At 46.0% G+C, this 22,985-nt stretch overlaps 1 protein-coding gene across 1 annotated transcript; it reads left to right on the top strand.

Annotated features, from left to right (window-relative positions):
• Positions 1-892: 892 nt before the first annotated feature.
• LOC115136683 (PR domain zinc finger protein 2-like) lies at positions 893-22,848 on the top strand. Its single transcript, XM_029672337.2, has 7 exons — positions 893-1,007; positions 1,644-1,747; positions 3,120-3,272; positions 4,418-4,544; positions 6,903-7,016; positions 15,703-20,363; positions 20,582-22,848. Exons 1-7 carry the CDS (start codon positions 893-895, stop codon positions 20,597-20,599), a joined length of 5,292 nt encoding a protein of 1,763 aa, XP_029528197.2. The 3' UTR covers positions 20,600-22,848.
• The last annotated feature ends 137 nt before the right edge of the window (positions 22,849-22,985 follow it).

Below are 22,985 nucleotides of genomic sequence, written 5' to 3'. Positions count from 1 at the left end.
ATAAATAATCGTTTATCTGATGGGCAATAGGCCACAGTCTCTTTTCATTAAAATGATCATCAGTGGAATCTGTTTTTAAAATGAATTCCTTATAGCCTACCCTATATTCTACATGAGGTGCAGCCTATATATAGCCTACTGAAGACTGTACATTATCTTGCATCTTTGAGATGGGATTAATTTATTTGAGTTGATCACTATTCCAGGCTATATAAACTCACCTCTATTACAAAACATGAGTTATTACACTGAATTCATCCTATAATCTCAAATATATGCATGTCTGCAAGCTTCAAACAATTGGCCGGCATGTTATCTGCTTTGTGTAGGACTTTGTCACCGATGAAGAAAACCATGTCACAGCTGGTCGATAGCCTACATAAAGGAGAGTGTGTTATTTGGAACCAGTGACAGCTAGGACAGTCATGAGAAACAAATACAACTTCTTACAAAAGGATATTTCTCCTCAAGCTTGTTGAAATGTGTGTGGTATTGGCAGATCATATACTGCAACCTGGTGTTGTTAATACAGGGGCAGTTCATCTTTACATTTTAGTGTCATGCACACATAATTATAGTTGAGTAGTAATGATAGCTATCCCCTTGATAATCAGTACAGTGACTCTGCCAGCATGTGGCATTGGCAGTAAGCCTCAATGCTGTTATCCTACCATGTCCCCTGTGCTGCCTCCCCTTTAGATCCTATGTGAGCACAGCCTGCCGAAAGTGTCCATGTGGAGTCTTACCTGAGTAGGTTAAAGAAGCCAATACATTTATGCCCATTCGGTACATGAGGTTTAGTGTTCCTGGTGTGACGTTTAAAAAAAAAAAAAAATTTGCTCAGGGTGTTGGTCTGTTTGAGACATGAGGATGTGTTATATTCTAGGTGACCATGGCTGTTCCTGAAGGTACAATGGAAACGCTTGCTGACATTCCACACCATGTGTGGAAGAGCTTGCCCGATGGCCTGAGACTAAGCCCCTCTGCTGTTGATCAAAGTCGAATTGGTGAGTTGAAAATTAGCTGCTTTGGATTTGTTCTAACATCACATTACTTTTCAGTTTCGTAGATAAGTGATCCAAGTGATTGTTTGTTTGTGATAAAAATTCCAATAGCAGTAGTGTATCTTACGATAAGCAGTAAGTGGTTGTGTGGTTTCTGATTCTGTGGTGTTCGCTGGTGTGGTCTAGGGCCCTGTGTTTTGGTTGATCATGTCACATGACCTGGATTTTAACCTTCATTTGAAGTATTTTCCAGAAATGATTACACCAAAAATGAAAGCAATTGTCTGAGGATGGTGTTGGACCATCTGACATAAAAATAAAAGGGGAAAGTTTGATGAAAAGGCTTTCTAAATAAAGGTTAAAATCCAGGTTAAATGATCAATCAAAACACAGGGCCCTAGGACCCTAGGACGAGTGGAGCTCCTGATACTGATGACCATACAGTAACAACAAGTGATCACAAGGGAGAGGATGAACTAGATAAGGTAGTGGAAGCAGAGTACATTATATAAAAAAAACATCTCCAGCCTGTCCTGGCATGCCTCAGAGAATCAGAGCATTTTAACACATTTTTAGAAACTGAAAGATTCTCTCTATTGCATGGTGAAATTATGAATTTCATTACACTCTTTTCCCCAGGTGTCTGGGCCTCTAGGTCGATTCCTAAAGGCAAGAGGTTCGGCCCTTTTGTAGGAGAGAAGAAAAAGCGGTCCCAGGTGTCCAGCAATGTATACATGTGGGAGGTGAGCAGCAGAGAATAGAGCGATAGCCTCAGATCAACCTTATTAACACACATCCACAGTACCAGTCAAAAGTTTGGACACACCTACTCATTCCAAGATTTGTCTTTATTTTTTACTATTTTCTGCATTGTAGAATAATAGTGAAGACATCAAAACTATGAAATAACACCAATGGAATCATGTAGTAACCAAAAAAGTGTTAAACAAATCAAAATATATTTGATATTCTTCAAAGTAGCCACCTGTTGCCTTGATGACAGCTTTGCACACTCTTGGCATTCTCTCAACCAGCTTCATGAGGTAGTCACCTGGAATGCATTTAAATTAACAGGTGTGCCTTGTTAAAAGTAAATTTGTGGAATTTCTTTCCTTAATGCATTTGAGCCACTCAGTTGTGTTTTGACAAGGTAGGGGTGGTATACAGAAGATAGCCCTATTTGGTAAACGACCAAATCCATATTATGGCAAGAACAGCTCAAATAAGCAAAGAGAAATGACAGTCGATCATTGCTTTAAGACATGAAGGTCAGTCAATCTGGAAAAATTCAAGAACTTTGAAAGTTTCTTCAAGTGCAGTTGCAAAAACCATCAAGCGCTATGATGAAACTGGATCTCATGAGGACCACCACAGGAAAGGAAAGGTGTGATGGTGTGGGGTTGCTTTTCTGGTGATGCTGTCAGTGATTTATTTATAATTCAAGGCACACTTAACGAGCATGGCTACCACAGCATTCTGCAGCAATACGCCATCCCGTCTGGTTTGTGCTTAGTGGGACAATCATCAGTTTTTCAACAGGACAATGACCCAAAACACACCTCCAGGCTGTGTTAGGGCTAATTGACCAAGAAGGAGAGTGATGGAGGGCTGCATCAGATGACCTGGCCTCTACAATCACCCGAACTCAACCCAATTGAGATGGTTTGGGATGAATTGAACCGCAGAGTGAAGGCAAAGCAGCCAACAAGTGCTCAGCATGTGGGAACTCCTTCAAGACTGTTGGAAAAGCATTCATCGTGAAGCTGGTTGAGAGAATGCCAAAACTGTGCAAAGCTGTCATCAAGGGAAAAGGTGGCTACTTTGAAGAGTCTCAAATATAAAACATATTTTAATTTAACACTTTTTTTGGTTACTACATGATTCCATATGTGTTATTTCATAGTTTTGATGTCTTTACTATTATTCTACAATGTAGAAAATAGAAACAATAAAGAAAAACCCTTGAATGAGTAGGTGTTCAAACTTTTGACTGGCACTGTAGGTTGTACACATTACAGGCACAGGACACCCTCCCTATTATTTTATATGCTGTTATCCATTTTCATACATACATTTGAAAGAATATTGGCTAGATAACCAAGATGTCCTCTGTAGATGTATTTTCCAGCCAGGGGCTGGATGTGTGTGGATGCCACAGACCCCATGAAGGGGAACTGGCAACGGTATGTAAACTGGGCTAACTCCACTCAAGAACATAACCTTTTCCCCATGGAGATAAACCGAGCCATTTACTACAAAGTGTTACGGGTAAGTTAGACATTTAGTCTCACTGGTAAAATGTTATTCTCATTCAGTTGATCACTAAAGCAGAGTGATGGGGTGGTTTGCTATTTAGGCATGTGAATTAGAGCTGGGCAATATGGACAAAAATCCATATTGGGATAAATTACTTGAATTGATGCAATAACGATGAATAGAATATGTTTATAATAATTAATGTGCACCATAGTTTTACTTTTTTTTTCAATTAAACTACTACTACTAGTTTTGATGGTTGTAGCCATCAATTGTCCCATTAACTATCACCCAAATAAGCAAACTTATTTCATTTCAAACTTAACATTTCTCTAGTATGGGCTACTTATTGTAATGAACGATATCAGCAAAATGCCTACGATAAGTGATCCGTATGGTCAGATTTTCAGTTTATCGTCCCAGCTCTAATGTGAATCTAGAGTATTGGCTATTTAGATTCTTATTAAAGGGGCAATCAGTTGCTACATCCATTTTTGGACTAACAAATTACTGCTATATTCTTAAAGAATCAATAGGTACATAACTTATAAATGCCCCATTAGCTTAGTTCAGCTGCCGTAACCCATCAGAATCTAAAATGGAAGCTGGTTGTGATCCAATGTTTGTAAAGAAAGTAAATGTCAACAAACACTATATAGCCTCAAAACATGGTTAAAACGATCATCGTTGTCATGGGATGGTTAGTCCTTGCATCCATAGCTCTGTCTATGAATTTGACAGTGGTTACATTTGTCCTGCCCCAACCCTCAGCTTTTTACTGAAAACAGGGGTGGGGAAAGCTTTGTTTGTGTTTCATCAGCTGATTTCTGCTTTGAAGCCAAATGAGAGAATTACAACGTTTTGGTCTTTGCTATGTTTACCATTGTATGTACCTCTTTCTATAATTAATGCAAATTTTACATGTTGTCTCTGGTAGACTTGGGTAGGCTAATAAATAATTTACATAAAAAGAATGACATTTTACATTTTAAAATACCGTTTGCCACCTAACTACCGTAGCTACCAAAATGTCAAGACCTAACATTCCTGTTGTTGGACTCTGACTTGACAGACACGACAGGAGCCCAAATATTTCGTCCTGTCTTTTAGCAAACATGTCTCTGATTGGTTCCCACTCTCCTCTTTCCTTGTAACAGCCAATTGGGCCAGGGGATGAGCTGCTGGTGTGGTACAATGGGGAAGACAACCCTGAGATAACAGCTGCACTAGAGGAAGAAAGAGGCAGCAGTCTGAGCAAGAAAAATTCACCCAGGGCAAAGCGAGGTAAGGCGCACACCCCTACAATAAAACATATCCTGTCATACATTTTGCAGGAGATTATTCAGCAACCTTTTCGATACGGTTGCTCGCAGTTGTTAGCAGCAATCGAAGAAAATTGTATTTATGCCATTTCAAAGTTGAATTATTGATAGCATGCTAGCTAGCTTAGCTAACTGTAGCGAGGTTTTGATGCAGTCCATTTTTTTCTTCCAAACTTTCAGTCTCAAAAAGTTAGATACTTTTATACTACTGTTAATTCGTATAAAGAGTGTGATTTCAGCTAAATTGGTAGCTGTTATGTAACAACACAGGCAGTACGTCACTGTCAACATTAGCTAGTCAGCTAAATAAATTTAGAATAATAAGTTAGCTAGCTAACTCATCATGTCGTTTTATATGACGCGTCCTTTCCAGATTTATAACTCAGTTGCGAGCCACGTTATCTGATCGGTTGATTACATTAGATACTTACCTATATTTAAAAGGTACCCAGCTAGTTAGTTCTGTTACAAGGCTTGCAGGTTATGGATTTCATAGTCTGATCTGTTTGTTTCGATCGGACCTGTCAATCCAGTTCAGGTAGCTAGCAGGCTAAATCAAGCCCGGACGTGCCAGACAACCCGTGCAGGGAAGATGGCAAGCGCTGGCTTTGTGTTCAGCAAATGGCTAACTGATCAAAACAAGGCCGTTGTGATAATGGGGGAAAAGTAGCTAGGGTAGATAACTTAAGGTATGTGTCATACATGTGTTGTAAACCCTTAACGGAAGCTACATCTAGCCAGCTACTCACTGTTAGCTAGCTGGATAAGTTATCAATTTTGGCTGTACCATCGCAAGGAATATATGCCTGCCCTGAAAATAAACACACTTTGTTTGAGTTTTTCGATGTAGCCAAGACTACTTAGCTGAACGGTTAGATAATTTGTTAATTTCCCCAGGTAAGTGTGAGCTCTATTTTCATTTGGCCTAGGGAGGGTAGCTAGCTATTCAGCCAAAACCAATGCAAAGTTGAGGTCGTGCAGACTAGGCCCTGGATGAATGCAGTTGCACAAGCTCTGAAGTCCCACCCTTCCTTTCTCAAACCTTCAGATTGAGTTGCATTTTCCATAATTATCTTTTGATTTAGGCTAGCTGCTAGAATGAAATCCGTAGAATTTGAGAATTCTTTCTCCATGTAATTGGACTAGTGTTTATTTTTCAATATGAAGGAAAATGTTAGTGTTGGTGGTATATCCACATTCACTACTGTACGTCTCTATGTGGTGTAGGCTTATGCATGCAACCCTTGTCTGTTTTTGAATTTGCAGTATGATTTATTGACTCAGTGGTATGTTAGAAGTCTCAACATTCTGAGTTGTGTAATATTGAGATTGAGCCTGCTTGTCATTCATCTGCAATCCCTCTATGCTATAAACGATATTAGCATATCTGTATCAAATGCCCAACAATAAGTGGGTACTTCAGGCAGAAAGCCTAAATGCTAGTAACATTTCAATACTTGTTTCCAAGCACTCAAACTTGTTACATTTTCTGACTTGAAACCCATTTGAGTGGCACTGTTTTATATTTTGCAGAATGTATTTGACCATGCTTGTCAGATGACTGCGCTGTAGCATGTGTTTCTGTGGCATGAATCAGGCTTTGTAGACCATACCAGATTACCTACTTGTCACAGCAACTCCAGTGATGACTGGGTGCTAGCCCAGTCTCTTGAGGCAGGCTGAGATTAAAACTTAAAATGGTCTCCTGCCTAGAGCCATAAATACCACAATGATGAGCCATTCCATAATTCACTTCACATTTGTGTGTTCATTATCTAGCCAAGACAAGTGTTTTATTCTTGAAATATTCAGAATGAGGGCATCAAGGCTGCTAAAAGTAATTTTGGCCGGTCGTTTTATTTTAATGTATTGGATTTATAACAGACTTTTTAACCTGCAGCAGCTTGTAAAAAACAAAACATTGTCAATATTCAAATATTTTTTTTACATAAGCTCACGTGGTACTTGACCTACATTTTTCAGATCCTGTTCAGCAGTCAAATCTTGCTTTTGCTTTCCACATTTTAATGTTATGAGTTTGTAATTCCACGTGGTTTTAAGTGCCAACCAATACGCAGCACAGTTGTGAGTTGAGGTGTGAAAGGGAATTAGTACCCCCCCCCCCCCCCCCCCCCCCCCGCTAGATGTTCACTCATCTGAACATCTCCTTTTCTAATAGTGGATTTACTTACATAGAAGTAGTCCAATGTCAACATTTTGAAATAATTAAACTCCACAACTTACCAGTATTGCCTTGGTGTGAAATTGTTTATTTGAGTTTAGCTAATGTTTGTTGGTTGATGTGTGCTTTCCCCCTTAGCCAGAAGAAAGCTGTTGGAGGGAGCAAGACAGGCTGGTTTGGGTGCATTCCGTGGGCCCAAGCAAACAGGCGTAACCAAACCTATTCTCAAAGAGATGTGGGACACAGAGGAAGGTTAGTAGTTCTCCCATTATTATGGATATTTGTTTAATTTGGGGAGTCAGTTGAGGTTGTAATTAGGGCTATGGCGGTCATGACATTTACATTACATTTACATTTAAGTCATTTAGCAGACGCTCTTATCCAGAGCGACTTACAAATTGGTGCATTCACCTTATGACATCCAGTGGAACAGTAGTGCATCTAAATCTTTTAAGGGGGGGATTACTTTATCCTATCCTAGGTATTCCTTAAAGAGGTGGGGTTTCAGGTGTCTCCGGAAGGTGGTGATTGACTCCGCTGTCCTGGCGTCGTGAGGGAGTTTGTTCCACCATTGGGGGGCCAGAGCAGCGAACAGTTTTGACTGGGCTGAGCGGGAACTGTACTTCCTCAGTGGTAGGGAGGCGAGCAGGCCAGAGGTGGATGAACGCAGTGCCCTTGTTTGGGTGTAGGGCCTGATCAGAGCCTGGAGATACTGAGGTGCCGTTCCCCTCACAGCTCCGTAGGCAAGCACCATGGTCTTGTAGCGGATGCGAGCTTCAACTGGAAGCCAGTGGAGAGAGCGGAGGAGCGGGGTGACGTGAGAGAACTTGGGAAGGTTGAACACCAGACGGGCTGCGGCGTTCTGGATGAGTTGTAGGGGTTTAATGGCACAGGCAGGGAGCCCAGCCAACAGCGAGTTGCAGTAATCCAGACGGGAGATGACGAGTGCCTGGATTAGGACCTGCGCCGCTTCCTGTGTGAGGCAGGGTCGTACTCTGCGGATGTTGTAGAGCATGAACCTACAGGAACGGGCCACCGCCTTGATGTTAGTTGAGAACGACAGGGTGTTGTCCAGGATCACGCCAAGGTTCTTAGCGCTCTGGGAGGAGGACACAATGGAGTTGTCAACCGTGATGGCGAGATCATGGAACGGGCAGTCCTTCCCCGGGAGGAAGAGCAGCTCCGTCTTGCCGAGGTTCAGCTTGAGGTGGTGATCCGTCATCCACACTGATATGTCTGCCAGACATGCAGAGATGCGATTCGCCACCTGATCATCAGAAGGGGGAAAGGAGAAGATTAATTGTGTGTCGTCTGCATAGCAATGATAGGAGAGACCATGTGAGGTTATGACAGAGCCAAGTGACTTGGTGTATAGCGAGAATAGGAGAGGGCCTAGAACAGAGCCCTGGGGACACCAGTGGTGAGAGCACGTGGTGTGGAGACGGATTCTCGCCACGCCACCTGGTAGGAGCGACCTGTCAGGTAGGACGCAATCTAAGCGTGGGCCGCGCCGGAGATGCCCAACTCGGAGAGGGTGGAGAGGAGGATCTGATGGTTCACAGTATCGAAGGCAGCCGATAGGTCTAGAAGGATGAGAGCAGAGGAGAGAGAGTTAGCTTTAGCAGTGCGGAGCGCCTCCGTGATACAGAGAAGAGCAGTCTCAGTTGAATGACTAGTCTTGAAACCTGACTGATTTGCATCAAGAAGGTCATTCTGAGAGAGATAGCGGGAGAGCTGGCCAAGGACGGCACGTTCAAGAGTTTTGGAGAGAAAAGAAAGAAGGGATACTGGTCTGTAGTTGTTGACATCGGAGGGATCGAGTGTAGGTTTTTCAGAAGGGGTGCAACTCTCGCTCTCTTGAAGACGGAAGGGACGTAGCCAGCGGTCAGGGATGAGTTGATGAGCGAGGTGAGGTAAGGGAGAAGGTCTCCGGAAATGGTCTGGAGAAGAGAGGAGGGGATAGGGTCAAGCGGGCAGGTTGTTGGGCGGCCGGCCGTCACAAGACGCGAGATTTCATCTGGAGAGAGGGGGGAGAAAGAGGTCAGAGCACAGGGTAGGGCAGTGTGAGCAGAACCAGCGGTGTCGTTTGACTTAGCAAACGAGGATCGGATGTCGTCGACCTTCTTTTCAAAATGGTTGACGAAGTCATCTGCAGAGAGGGAGGAGGGGGGGGGGGAGGAGGATTCAGGAGGGAGGAGAAGGTTGCAAAGAGCTTCCTAGGGTTAGAGGCAGATGCTTGGAATTTAGAGTGGTAGAAAGTGGCTTTAGCAGCAGAGAGAGAAGAGGAAAATGTAGAGAGGAGGGAGTGAAAGGATGTCAGGTCCGCAGGGAGGCGAGTTTTCCTCCATTTCCGCTCGGCTGCCCGGAGCCCTGTTCTGTGAGCTCGCAATGAGTCGTTGAGCCACGGAGCGGGAGGGGAGGACCGAGCCGGCCTGGAGGATAGGGGACATAGAGAGTCAAAGGATGCAGAAAGGGAGGAGAGGAGGGTTGAGGAGGCAGAATCAGGAGATAGGTTGGAGAAGGTTTGAGCAGAGGGAAGAGATGATAGGATGGAAGAGGAGAGAGTAGCGGGGAGAGAGAGCGAAGGTTGGGACGGCGCGATACCATCCGAGTAGGGGCAGTGTGGGAAGTGTTGGATGAGAGCGAGAGGGAGAAGGATACAAGGTAGTGGTTGGAGACTTGGAGGGGAGTTGCAATGAGGTTAGTGGAAGAACAGCATCTAGTAAAGATGAGGTCGAGCGTATTTCCTGCCTTGTGAGTAGGGGGGTAAGGTGAGAGGGTGAGGTCAAAAGAGGAGAGGAGTGGAAAGAAGGAGGCAGAGAGGAATGAGTCAAAGGTAGACGTGGGGAGGTTAAAGTCGCCCAGAACTGTGAGAGGTGAGCCGTCCTCAGGAAAGGAGCTTATCAAGGCATCAAGCTCATTGATGAACTCTCCGAGGGAACCTGGAGGGCGATAAATGATAAGGATGTTAAGCTTGAAAGGGCTGGTAACTGTGACAGCATGGAATTCAAAGGAGGCGATAGACAGATGGGTAAGGGGAGAAAGAGAGAATGACCACTTGGGAGAGATGAGGATCCCGGTGCCACCACCCCGCTGACCAGAAGCTCTCGGGGTGTGCGAGAACACGTGGGCAGACGAAGAGAGAGCAGTAGGAGTAGCAGTGTTGTCTGTGGTGATCCATGTTTCCGTCAGTGCCAAGAAGTCGAGGGACTGGAGGGAGGCATAGGCTGAGATGAACTCTGCCTTGTTGGCCGCAGATCGGCAGTTCCAGAGGCTACCGGAGACCTGGAACTCCACGTGGGTCGTGCGCGCTGGGACCACCAGATTAGGTGGCCGCGGCCACGCGGTGTGGAGCGTTTGTATGGTCTGTGCAGAGAGGAGAGAACAGGGATAGACAGACACATAGTTGACAGGCTACACAAGAGGCTACGCTAATGCAAAGGAGATTGGAATGACAAGTGGACTACACGTCTCGAGTGTTCAGAAAGTTAAGCTTACGTAGCAAGAATCTTATTGACTAAAATGATTAAAATGATACAGTACTGCTGAAGTAGGCTAGCTGGCAGAGGCTGCGTTGTTGACTATGTAGGCTAGCTGGCAGTGTCTGCGTTGTTGACACTACACTAATCAAGTCGTTCCGTTGAGTGTAATGGTTGATACTGTGCTGCTATTCGGGGCTAGCTAGCAGTGTTGATTTACGTTACGTTGCGTTAAAAGAACGACAATAGCTGGCTAGCTAACCTAGGAAATCGCTCAAGACTACACAATTATCTTTGATACAAAGACGGCTATGTAGCTAGCTATGTAGCTAGCTACGATCAAACAAATCAAGCCGTTGTACTGTAATGAAATGAAAAATGTGATACTACCTGTGGAGCGAAGCGAAATGCGACCGGATTGTTGAGTGCGGAAGTTCTGTTACGTTAAGGACGACGAATAGCTGGCTAGCTAACCTCGGTAAATTAAGATAATCACTCTAAAACTACACACTCTAAACTACACAATTATCTTGGATACGAAGACAGCAAAGACAACTATATAGCTAGCTACCACTACACTAATCAAGTCGTTCAGTTGAGTGTAAGTTGTGCTGCTAATCGGTAGACGGTGGACTAGCTAACGGTAGACGTTAGCTAGCTAGCTAGCTGCAGGGCGGTGTAGACTGCGTTAGGATGACGAAATACGATAATTACGCAATTATCTATGATACAAAGACGGCTATGTAGCTAGCTAAGAAGAAAAATTGCTAAGATTAGACAAATCAAACCGTTGTACTATAATGTACTATAATGAAATGTAATGAAATGTAATACTACCTGCGGACCGAGTGCAGATGCGACCGCTCGCTCCAACCCGGAAGTATGAACCATTTTGTCAGCCAATTATTGTCATGCAAAAGACTGCCGGTCTCACGGTAATTGACCGTTAATTAACATAAACAAGTTTAGCATCTCCACGCATCCCAGCTGCGTTCAAGCCGCTGATGTGCGCCTTTGGAACTGCTACATGTAAAAAGTTGATGGTCTCCCTAGTGGCACGGTGATCTAAGACGCTGCATTGCAGTGCTAGCTGTGCCACTAGAGATTCTGGGTTCGAGTCCAGGCTCTGTCGCAGCCGGCTGCGACCGGGAGAACCATGGTACGGCGCACAATTGGCCCAGCGTTGTCTGGGTTTGGGGAGGGTTTGGCCGGCAGGGATGTCCTTGTCCCATCGCGCACTAGCGACTCCTGTGGCGGGCCGGGCGCAGTGTACGCTGACACGGTCGCCAGGTGCACGGTGTTTCCTCCGACACATTGGTGCGGCTGGCCGGGTTAAAGTGGGCATTGTGTCAAGAAGCAGTGCGGCTTGGTTGGGTCGGGTTTCAGAGGACGCACGGCTTTCGACCATCGCCTCTCCCGAGTCCGTACGGGAGTTGCAGCGTTGAGAAAATACTAAATACCAATTGGATACCACAAAATTGGGGTGAAAGGGGGGTAAAGAAAATATATATATATATAATACAATTAATACACACCATCACAATAAATACATTGTTTATTTTAGGCCTAAAGAAACATTATGACATGAATAAAATCTATTTTAGAATATGAATTGGCCAACTATGTTATCTGGCTATGCTCCATGCCATTGGCAGTTGGCTTGTTCATTTAGCTGAAATGATATGCTTGGAAGTGGTGTTGGAGGGCCAGTAGGAGGCACTCTTTCCTCTGGTCTAAAAAAATATCCCAATGCCCCAGGGCAGTGATTGGGGACACTGCCCTGTGTAGGGTGCCATCTTTCGGATGGGACGTTAAACAGATGTCCTGACTCTCTGAGGTCATTAAAGATCCCATGGCACTTATCGTAAGAGTAGGGGTGTTAACCCCGGTGTCCTGGCTAAATTCCCAATCTGGCCCTCAAACCATCACGGTCACCTAATAATCCCCAGTTTACAATTGGCTCATTCATCCCCCTCCTCTCCCCTGTAACTATTCCCCAGGTTGTTGCTGCAAATGAGAACGTGTTCTCAGTCAACTTACCTGGTAAAATAAAGGATAAATAAATAAGTCCCATGCCATTATTTTATTTTATATGATTTTATAGTAAGAAGAATATAATTGAACTTACCTGAAAGGATATTTTTCCCATTCTGGAGCAAGAGTGCATGTGGCTATGTTGAGTGTAAAAAGTGATCATTTGAAACAGGTCCTATATGCTTGGTTTAGAGTTACTTGGGAACTTTACTTGCGAATGATACAAACCTTAGAATGTCTTAGAAATCAAAATGTATATGGGCTGCATGATGCAACTATAGGCTATTGATGATGAGAAAGTCGGAAAAAAAGCCTGCGCTCTGTTCCTTGCACCAGGCTGCACACGCTGTTCTCTCAAGTGAACATATTTTCACCCATCAGACTATTCAGAATTGAATCTTGTATTTACTGATATGTCAAATTAGTTTCGATTTAGAATGGCCTTTTTATCAAATGGGCAGGAACAGGGGGGAAAAAGACATGGCATCTCTCTGCACTCAAATAGGGGATGGTGACCTCGCACTTTACCGCCAGTCCGTTTTTCAATGATGCCTGGTAGGCTACTTTGGTTTTATAGCTGAGCATGTGCTTAATATGAGCAGCTGAAGGATAAACATAAGAAGAGTTATTTCCCTCCACACATCAACCACTGTTTGAGGAGCATGCTCTCCCTGCGCGACAGGTGATATTCCACCCCAACTCTGAATGCCATGGGCTCTCCAACCCTGTTCCTGCACCACCTACCCAGTGTTTAATTTGGGAGAACAAGTCAAATCTGTTGGGGAACATTGGTTAGTAAACCATTGTTTTCGATAACAAAACATATTTCCCTAAACTGTTGGTAGCCAGTCTGCACGCTGCAGAAAGGAATAAAGGACACAGGGGAGGAGATGGAAACGCATGGTGGAGAGATTCTGTAGCTAAAGGTAATATCGTCCTATTCATTTTGAAAATAGAAAAAATGACTAGGCTATTCAAAATCATATTGGAATTCACTGTAAGCGAGCTGTTAAGCAGCCCTGCACAATCAGTTAACCAACAGCATCGCCTAGGGCTGTGGTTCCCAAACTTTTTGTAGTCCTGTACCCCCATTCAACCTCCAGCTGCGTACCCCCTCTAGCACCAGGGTCAGAGCACTCTCAAATGTTGTTTTTTTGCCATCATTATAAGCCTGCCACACACACACACGCTATACGATACATTTATTAAACATACAAATTAGTATGTTTTTGTCACAACCCGGCTCGTGGGAAGTGACAGAGCTCTTATAGGACCAGGGCACATACAATAATAATAATCAGTCATTTTGCTCTTTATTTAACCATCTTACATATAAAACAAAAATGGAAAAAACTCACCACAGGTTAATGAGAAGGGTGTGCTTGAAAGGATGCACATAACTCTGCAATGTTGGGTTGTATTGGAGAGAGTCTGTCTTAAATTATTTTCCACACAGTCTGCCTGTATTTAGTTTTCATGCTAGTGATGGCCGAGAATCCACTATCATATAGGTACGTGGTTGCAAAGGGCATCGGTGTCTTAACAGCGTGATTTGCCAAGGCAGGATACTCTTGAGCGCACCCCAATCCATCTGTCAGTGTCTTCTGATTAGATTACATTTTCACAGAATCATTTGTTGCAATTTCGATGAAGCTTTCTTGTTCAGTTATTGGTAAGTGGACTGGAGGCAGGGCATGAAAGGGATAACGAATCCAGTTGTTTGTTTCATCCATTTTGGGAAAGTACCTGCTCACACAGGTGCTTCGCTATATCACATTTGACATTGTCCGTAAGCTTGAGTTAATTTGCACACACAAAATCATACAATAATGGAAATACCTGTGTGTTGTCCTTGTTAATGAAGACGGAGAAGAGCTCCAACTTCTTAATCAGCTCCAACTCCTCAATTTTGTCCCGCACATTGAATATACTTTGCGGAGAGTCCCTGTAATCCTAGATTCAGATCATTCAGGCGAGAAAAAACATCACCCAGATAGGCCAGTCGTGTGAGAACCTCATCATCATGCAAGTGGTCAGACAAGTGAAAATGATGGTCAGTAAAGAACTTTAAGCTCGTACAAAAAAAGGTTTCCATACTTTGCCCCTTGATAACTAGCGCACTTCTGTATGTTGTAAAAGCATTAGCAAGAGCCTCTTGGTGGATGCTGCAGTGCACCCAAGTGGCGTCAGGAGAAACTGCTTGCCAGCGCGTTACCACTCCACTACGTCTCCCTGTCATGGCTTTTGCTTTTGAGCCATCAGTACAGATACCAACATGAGCTGCAGCTATTTTTGGCTACATACGGACCGTTAGTGGAATTCCTGCTGAGAGAGTAACGGTTAATGTGATTTGATGTTCAGTATTTGCCTAGGCTACCTGTATTTGATATTGTGTCGTTATTTCGCTGAACACTAGATGGTTTAATTGTATTTTTGGCAGTGAAATGAGGCTACTCACCCAAAAGTATAGCCCCGTTAGAAAATATAAATGGGCTGTTTGAAAATGTGAAGAAAAGTAAAATATTTTGTGTTCCCTCGACGGCATTGCGCGTATCCCATGGCTAGACTTTCTCCCCCAGACTCATGGATAGAACGTTTGGAACGTAGGATAAGGTAACCAGTCCATCCAGTATGCATAATTAATACAGTTCACACTCAAAGGTGTGAATGCATTTCATTTTGGAGTATAGGCTGCTAAACCAATTATGTACCAAAGACATCGTAAATCAGTTTTGTTTCATGTTTTTCCTGCCATGCTTAATATGCGGTAGGCAATGTATTGTATAACAGCGCAATCATATTTTGATTGGGGGGGAGGAGCTTGGGCTCAGGCTCATATTCATAAGCTCTAATATGTGAATGGTTATTATGAATTAGTAACCACCTTAGAAAGAGTTGTCCATTTTGTTGTGAGACTTTGAAACAACATCCACAACAACCCTGTTTTACACTCCGTTTCAACCCGAGTTGAACTTCTTTCTTCAAAATGACAATTTTATTCGTCACATACACATGGTTAGCAGATGTTAATGCGAGTGTAGCGAAATGCTGAGTTTTAAAAGGATGATACTGTTTTGATGTGATATTCTATTGTATTTGCGTTGATGTCAGAGTGGTTAGAGGGACAATAGAGTGGTGAGTACCAGGGTATTAGGACCAGCTGGTCGTTAGGGTCCTACCAACGCATGACCTGAGAGCATAAGGAGATTACCGTGACTCAAAGGTCATGTGGCATTTTACTACAGTCGTTAGTGGCGGTAATACGGTCACCGCAACAGCCCTAGGTATAAGCTAGTTAAATCCTGTTATTCATGTATTTCAAACGTTTCGACTATACTCTTCTCTTAAAATCTCCGCATTTTTTCAATGACATTTTTTACATCTAAATGATGTAACTAACTGTTGTTGTTCTGCTGTTGTTGTAGGTCCAAATGAGGAAGACGAGAGACTCTCCCAATCACCAGGGCCTTCCAAGGGGACTCGGGAGAGCTCCCCCATGGGGAGGAACGGCCTCTCTCAAGCCCAGTTCATCTCAGCAGCAATGAGAGGGGAAGCGGAGGAGGAGGAGGATGAAGAGGAAGACCCAGGGGATCAGCAGCAGCCGCTGTCACTGACACAACAGAGTGCTCAGTCTGCTACTGAAGCTGAGCCAGAGGAGAGGAGTGAGCAGCCTGATCTGCCACTAAGCCATAGCAGCCCAGTTGAGGAGGGGCCTGGGAGCCTTCAGCATGACACTGAGACTGCCTCACCCCTACCAAGGGCTGAACCAGAGGCAGACCCTGACCCCGACCCTGACCTGGAAGGTGACCCCCACGGAGAGGAGTCCCACCCCTGCCAGCACTGCGAGCGCCATTTCTCCACCAAACAGGGCCTGGAGCGCCACACACACATCCATGCCACCGCAAACCAGCAAACGCACACGTTCAAATGCCGTTACTGTGGCAAGTCTTTCGGCTCGCAGGTGGGGCGTCGGCGGCACGAGCGAAGGCATGAGAACGGGCCAAAAAACAAAGGCCAACGGCCTGGCTCACTAGCTGGGACTGCTACTTTACTCACTCCTCTGGGGCAGGCTGGTGGTTCGAGCCCAGACTGTGGCACTGTCTCTGGCCACTATGTTGTCAGGGGCTCCCCTGTCCCTGGAGGACCTATGGGCAGCCTTGAGGTTGTGAGGAAGGACCCTGTGGCTGAGAGTGACCGGCCATTTATCGTGGATGAGAATGGTGAGACAAAGGAGCTTCATCCCTGCAAGTACTGTAATAAGGCTTTCGGCACTCACACCAACATGCGCAGACACCAGCGCAGAATCCACGAGCGCCACTTACTGCCCAAGGGTGTCCGCAGGAAAGGCATGCTGCTGCAGGAGAACCCATCTCAGCAGCAGCTGCATCATCTGCCTGAACAGTCCCCTAGCATCAGCCCACCCCTCGTCTATGTGCCCAGTGCAGACACTGAGGATGAGGGGGACCGAGAGGAGTACCTGGTCGACATAGCCAATAACATCTCTGAGAATCTCAGCCTGTACATCGACGGCAAGATCCTGTCCACTAGTTCAGTCAGCGGCTGTGAGGTGATCGAAGTGGACTCCAGTTCTGCAGCACTGTTTGGTCTCGACGCAGTGGTCATCAGCCCCAATCAGATCAGTCAGGCTCTCAAAGTGGATACCAGGACATGTGCTGTGAGGCAGGTCTCGAATCTCGGCCAGCCCATGTCGAAAAGGAGAACGTCGACACCCCCGCTCATGCCAAGTCTTAAAATGGAGACTGAAACTGGGTCCTCTTCCGCCTCCTCTTCCTCCTCCACGTCTTCCTCATCCGCCTTGTTGGTGGGAAGTGTCTTCCGTCAGTCCTCAGACTCATTAGCATTTCAGAAGGAGAAAACTATCTATCTGTCTCCTAAGCTCAAACAGCTCCTCCAGACTCAGACAGACAGTCAGAAACCTGCCATTGCCCTGATAGCAGAGAGGCACAGATTAGCTCCCCCTCTCTCCGTTACGTCTCTGCCTGCAGCCTCAGGCAGGTTCAAGAGAAGAACAGCTTCCCCCTCCTCATCTCCACAGCTCAGCCCTGCGCTGAAAGCAAACGGCTGTAAGAACGAGGCGGGGGTCTCGTCGTACACCCTCAAGGTGCCAAATCTGGAGACCCTGGGCATGTCCCCTGCCTGGAGTCTGTCCAGCAAGGAGGAGAGGGACACACTGAGTCCCAGCGGGAAGAACGGGTGCAGCTGGTCTGCCTCTCGGACTGGAGGGAACTCGTGTAATCAGCAGCCCTTGGATCTGTCCAGCTGCATCAGTAAGAGGAGGGACAGCTTCAACAAGACGCCCGGGGAGGTAGTGCTGGATTTAAGCATGAGTCGGAAGAGTACAGCAGAGTCTAAGGGAAGTCCATCTCCGGCACAGCCCCCCACCAAGAAGAAGAAGCCCAACACCAGCATGCTAGAGAAGGTGTTGATGAACGAGTACGCCGGCTTAAACCCAGCAGAAGAGGAAGGCTCTTCTCCCCTGGGAAGCCCAGATTCTCAGTATACTGCAGGCAGTGGTACAGGTACCGCATCTCACAGTCCCTCTTCCAATCTGCCCTTTGAATCAGCCCATCCCTCTCCCCCCTCTCTAACGCCCGTCACGATGAACCCCTCCTCCCCTTGCGGCTCCAGCCTGACCTCTCCAACTCCACCTCCCCCTGTCCTACCCACCATGCCCTCACCAGACGGCCCTACGCTCATCAACTCTCTCCCTGTCCTCTCCCACAAAATGTCCCCCAGATCTATCGACCAAGGTGAGGACGAGCCAGTTTGCGTATCGAACTCTACCACAGCAGAGACAATGTTAGCTGCAGTAAGTAACATTTATGGAGATGAGGAACATATCAATAAGCCAATAGACTCTAATCCAGATCCCCTTACCAGGGAAGCTATTTCAAGCCCCTCTACGGAGCCCTCCTTGGTATCTGATGCTGTCGCTCTGAGTCTGTCCTCAACACAATCGAAACCTGCTAGGACTGGGAACCAGCTGGATGTCCAAGTGAATCAAGACCTGGAACCGATTATTACTGAGGGACAGGAGAAATCCCAATGCTCTGAACTCCCTGTATTATCATCCGTAACAGAATCCCTCCTCTCTGCCTCATCGACCTCGCCTGCTGCCATATCGGATATCCCAGCTCCACCAGCGGTCTCCCCGCCATCTCTCTCTAGCACTGTGATTAAAGGGGATCCCCAGCGCAGTGAACAGCTGGCTGACTTAGTCCTTTCTCCTAGTGGCACATGGTCTTCACCTCTGTCTGCTGCTGCTGACAAACCCTCGTCGTTGTCAGGGGAGGAGGAGGGATCGCCGCCAGAGCCCTTCAGTAAGAGCTTTGTGTGTAATGTATGTGAGGACCCCTTCCGCGCCATCAAAGAGCTCAGTCGGCACATCCTAGAGCACGCCGCTGAGTGGCCCTACAAGTGTGAGTTCTGCGTGCAGCTGTTCGGGAATGCCCCTGCTCTGCTGGAGCACCGCACGGCTCTCCACGGCGTGGGACGCGTCTTTGTCTGCTCCGTCTGCTCCAAGGAGTTCGCCTTCCTCTGCAACCTCCAGCAGCACCAGAAGGACCTGCATCCCAGCCAGCTGTGCACTCACACAGCGGTGGAGAAAGGCAAGCCCAGGCCACAGAACTACACAGACCCAGCCAGGGCCAAAGAGGAGAGTAACCCCTCCTCAACCGTAGCCACAGGGCCTGAGTCCTCTCCTGAAGTTGCTTCCTCCCAGGGGGTCTCTGATGTGAAGAAGGAGGAGCCTGATACTAACGGGAAGCATGAGGAGGATGGACTGGAGGACCTAACTGAAGAGCTGTACACTACTATAAAGATCATGGCCTCTGAGGGAGGCAAGCCTAAAGGCCCAGACGTACGCCTGGGCATTAATCAACACTACCCCAGTTTCAAGCCACCCCCCTTCCCCTACCACAACCGCACTGCTGCAGGCTCTGTGGCCTCGGCCACCCACTTCACTACCCACAACATCCCCCAGACATTCAGCACTGCCATCCGCTGCACCAAATGCGGCAAGAGTTTCGACAACATGCCCGAGCTGCACAAGCACATACTAGCCTGTGCCAACGCCAGTGATAAGAGGCGGTACACTCCCAAGAAGAACCCCATCCCTCTGAGACAGATAGTGAAGCCCCAGAACGGCTCTCTGTCGCCTGCCTCTGCTGCCAACGCAGGGCACAACGCCTTCCGCAGAATGGGCCAACCCAAGAGGCTCAACTTCAACCAAGAACCGCTTGGCAAAACCAAGATGAGTTCCCTCGGTAAGAAGAAGAGCCAGCTGGTTCAGAAGGCCATCGGGCAGAGGAATGAGACTGCAGCTACTGTTAACAAGGCCCCTAGCCAGGTTAAACAGGAGGAGCCGCAAGAGCAGGAGGTCCACGTATGCCCTCACTGCAGCCGAGAGTTCACCTACCCTGCCAGCCTCAATAAACATATAGCAGGCAGCTGTCCCATGAAGCCAGTCTCTAAGAAGGCCAAAAAAGGAGCCGCAACAGAGGCAACACCAGCTGTAGACAAAAACATGAGCCTTCGACGGAGAACCACAGACTCTGAGATCCAGCAGCCAGAACCGACTGAGCCGGTTCCCAAAACGCTTAGCAAAACTCGGGCTCGCAACTCTGGACCTGGCCCTGCGGAGGCTGAGGCCCCACCACCGGTAGGTAAAGGAAAGATGGCTGCCACACAGGTGTGCACCAAGAGGCCAGCCTCTTTCCCAGCAGCCACAGTTTCTCTCGGCAAGAAAAGTAAAAAAGGCAAAGTTCAATCGTTACCCCCCACCCCGTTGCCCTCCGAGAGTCCCAGTGACTCTGCACTGCGGCCAGCAGCTCAGACAAAGCAACACATGGGCAAGGAAGTGCCACCCAAGAAGGGAGCGGAGGTGAAATCGCCCCCACAGCAGCAGTCTCAGGTGCCGCCTAAGAAAGAAGGGGAACGGTTCTCTCTGAGAGCGAGGGAGCGAGCTGTCGGGCCGGTGACCCGGAGCCTACAGATGGCCAACACTGCAGCTCCTGTGGAGGTGAAAACAGATGACCTCTCCAGCCAGGAGCCTGAAGAGACCCAGGTAAGGTTACTTTCAAACAGTGTCCAGTCTCAGCCCATGTAGAACTATTACCTAATTAATTCATAGCAATTTACTTTTAAATCAACCTTTACACAATAATCTTTGTCTTAGAGAGCACTTTCAACACAAGGTGGTTCTGTTAATCAGGTTCTGTGTTGCACTTCAAGGTAGAGAAGACGTATCACTGTAGCTGATACTTGTTGTCTCGTGTCTTCCAGGAGTACTTGCTGAAGTGAGCCAGGTAGAGAAATGTGGATTCTGAGGATTAACAAGTCCCCGGCTAGGAGGATGTCGCTGTGCTGGCTCGCCTCTGAGGAGAAACTCGGGCCTTCCCAAGGATCAGACAGACACACAGACAGACACAGACAGACACACAGACACACAGACAGACACACACAGACACACACAGACAGACACAGACAGACAGACAGACAGACAGACAGACAGACAGACAGACAGACAGACACACAGACAGACACACAGACAGACAGACACAGAGACAGACAGACAGACAGACAGGAGGATCTGGAGGTGTGCTGGCGCCATTACAGGACAACATGAACTCTGCGCTCTACTCCCTTCACATGCTGTGTTGGCTGAACAGAGGGAGGCGCGCCTCTCTCTACATCACTCTCTGTGAAATGAGCCTGGGACAGGGTGCAGATTTTAAACACAAAAAAAGAAAGGATTAAACAGACTATTAATGACAATGAATAAATATTATATATATATATATATATATATTGTGTGTCATAACTTGACTCGTAACATTGATATTGGGGTTCCGTAACGGTTAAAAGCTGATATTGCAAATGGCAATCATTTATATCCGTTCACAAAACTGGTCTGGTGTTTCTTTTCGATCCGTTTTTTTCCATTGTTTGGTGGTTGATGAATCCTCCGACATCTCCGTCTCTTAATGCATGTGCTGAATCCAGCTGAACTAGAGACCTGTCCCTTGTCTGCGTGTCTCCATGTTAAGTCCTGCGCCTACTTTGATTAATACACATGATTTGCAAATGAATGTGTATATTTGATTTCACGCAATGCTCCGTTGAGAATACATTTTGGAACATCTCTTCATTGGCAGATTTTTATTTTTGTCGGGAAGCCAAGATGAAACGGAACTGTTTTCAACTGTAGAAATGGCTTGTCAGAAACGGCGTGTCCCAAGTGTGTGTGTGTGTATATGCATTCAAACGTGCGTATGGGTAAGCTTGCACCTTATGTGTGGGCTGACAACCGTTGTCCCCTTGATCTCAAAGTTGAGATGTCTGTTTTCTCTCCGGCATGTTTTCCTTATGTTGCTTATCAGAGGATAACTAGAACAATGCAGCCGTATACCTCTTGACAGTTAGTTCCCTGGGAAGGGATAGGGGAAGATGACATTGAAAATGTGTGTGTGTGGGGGGGGGGGGGACACTGCCACTTATCCAGTTTATTGACATTGTGGATTTCTCAGAGGCTCACATTTTATTGATGTGTCATAGATGGTTATAAGTCGTCTGAAAGCACTTTAAAAACATCTGCCAAACTGTTTTGATTGAATCGCTACGAATCCTTGAATGATTTGGGTTCAAATGTGAAGAATGGAATGTGGAGATCTCTATTACATATGACTGAGAACTTGGGTTGCCTCAGAAAGTCAGTGAAATATAGTCGTTGGAATATTGCCCTCGTTTAAGACTCCCTGTAGATTGAGCAATTTTGAATAGTTCCCCAGACTTGATTTCATCCGTATGATGTAATCAAATGCATTAATCTGAAATATGTAGCGGCGGTGGTCGTGTGTGGAGGATTGCCAAAAATGTTCCACCATGATGATGTTAGGATTTTTTTGTTTTGTTTAAGGTTTGATAATTGGTGTCATGGCTGTAGATGAGGAGAGCAGAAGCCACTGTGTTCCAGTAATAAGGATGGCCTTGAAAAGTTGCTTCAGTTCTTATGTTCCTTGCAGCTGCAAACAGGCCGCAGTAAGGTCATTTGATTGCTGTTTTTTTCTGTACCTACAGTCAAGGGTGGCTGGGAAGGTAGTGTATCTTCTTCAATGTCATCTATATGTAGACCTATTACATGTTATACTTTGACAAAGTATTGTACTTTTGATTATGATTAGTCCCTATCTATCCCATGATGTGCTATATAGAGGAATTCTGTCCCTGTTTACAATGCTCACCCCACTGTTGTTCCTTCTGGACCATCTGCCTTTTACAGCTGAGGTAGAGGAGAGGGATATGACTCAAGTGCTTGTAGCATGTTTGGAAAAAAAACTGTAGTTGAACTATATATATATATTATAAAGCTAATTTATGATATTTCCGTTGCCTTCCTGCATCGGTATTCCTGATAATTCTCTTCGGAGTGAAATTAATGGAGAATCTTCTAATATATGTTTGAGGATGAATGAACAAAGACGTATCCCTGTTGACCTCATTATGTAAAACATATTGTTCTAATTGATATATTAAAGCCTTTTTCAATTTGCCGTCTGTGTGCTGCCATGTATGATTTAATATGTTTTGGTTATGTCCTTTTTAACTTTAGTCATCGTACTTTCGGGCATCTGTTTTGAGCCAGGTGAGGCACAGATTTGCTCATTTTGGTCACATGGTGGTGAGTATT

The sequence above is a fragment of the Oncorhynchus nerka genome, linkage group LG2 (genome assembly GCF_034236695.1).
Source record: "Oncorhynchus nerka isolate Pitt River linkage group LG2, Oner_Uvic_2.0, whole genome shotgun sequence".
NCBI classification, from domain to species: domain Eukaryota; kingdom Metazoa; phylum Chordata; class Actinopteri; order Salmoniformes; family Salmonidae; genus Oncorhynchus; species Oncorhynchus nerka.
Note: the sequence above shows the minus strand (reverse complement) of the source record. Positions and strands in the feature narration are given on the sequence as shown.

What these genes read in the sequence shown, in the direction of transcription:
- LOC115136683 (XM_029672337.2), top strand. Translation starts at nt 893, where the DNA reads ATGGCTGTTCCTGAAGGTACAATGGAAACGCTTGCTGACATTCCACAC. An exon ending in GCAATGTATACATGTGGGAG is followed by an intron (nt 1,748 to 3,119) that starts GTGAGCAGCAGA and finishes TGTCCTCTGTAG; the next exon opens with ATGTATTTTCCAGCCAGGGG. An exon ending in GATGTGGGACACAGAGGAAG is followed by an intron (nt 7,017 to 15,702) that starts GTTAGTAGTTCT and finishes CTGTTGTTGTAG; the next exon opens with GTCCAAATGAGGAAGACGAG.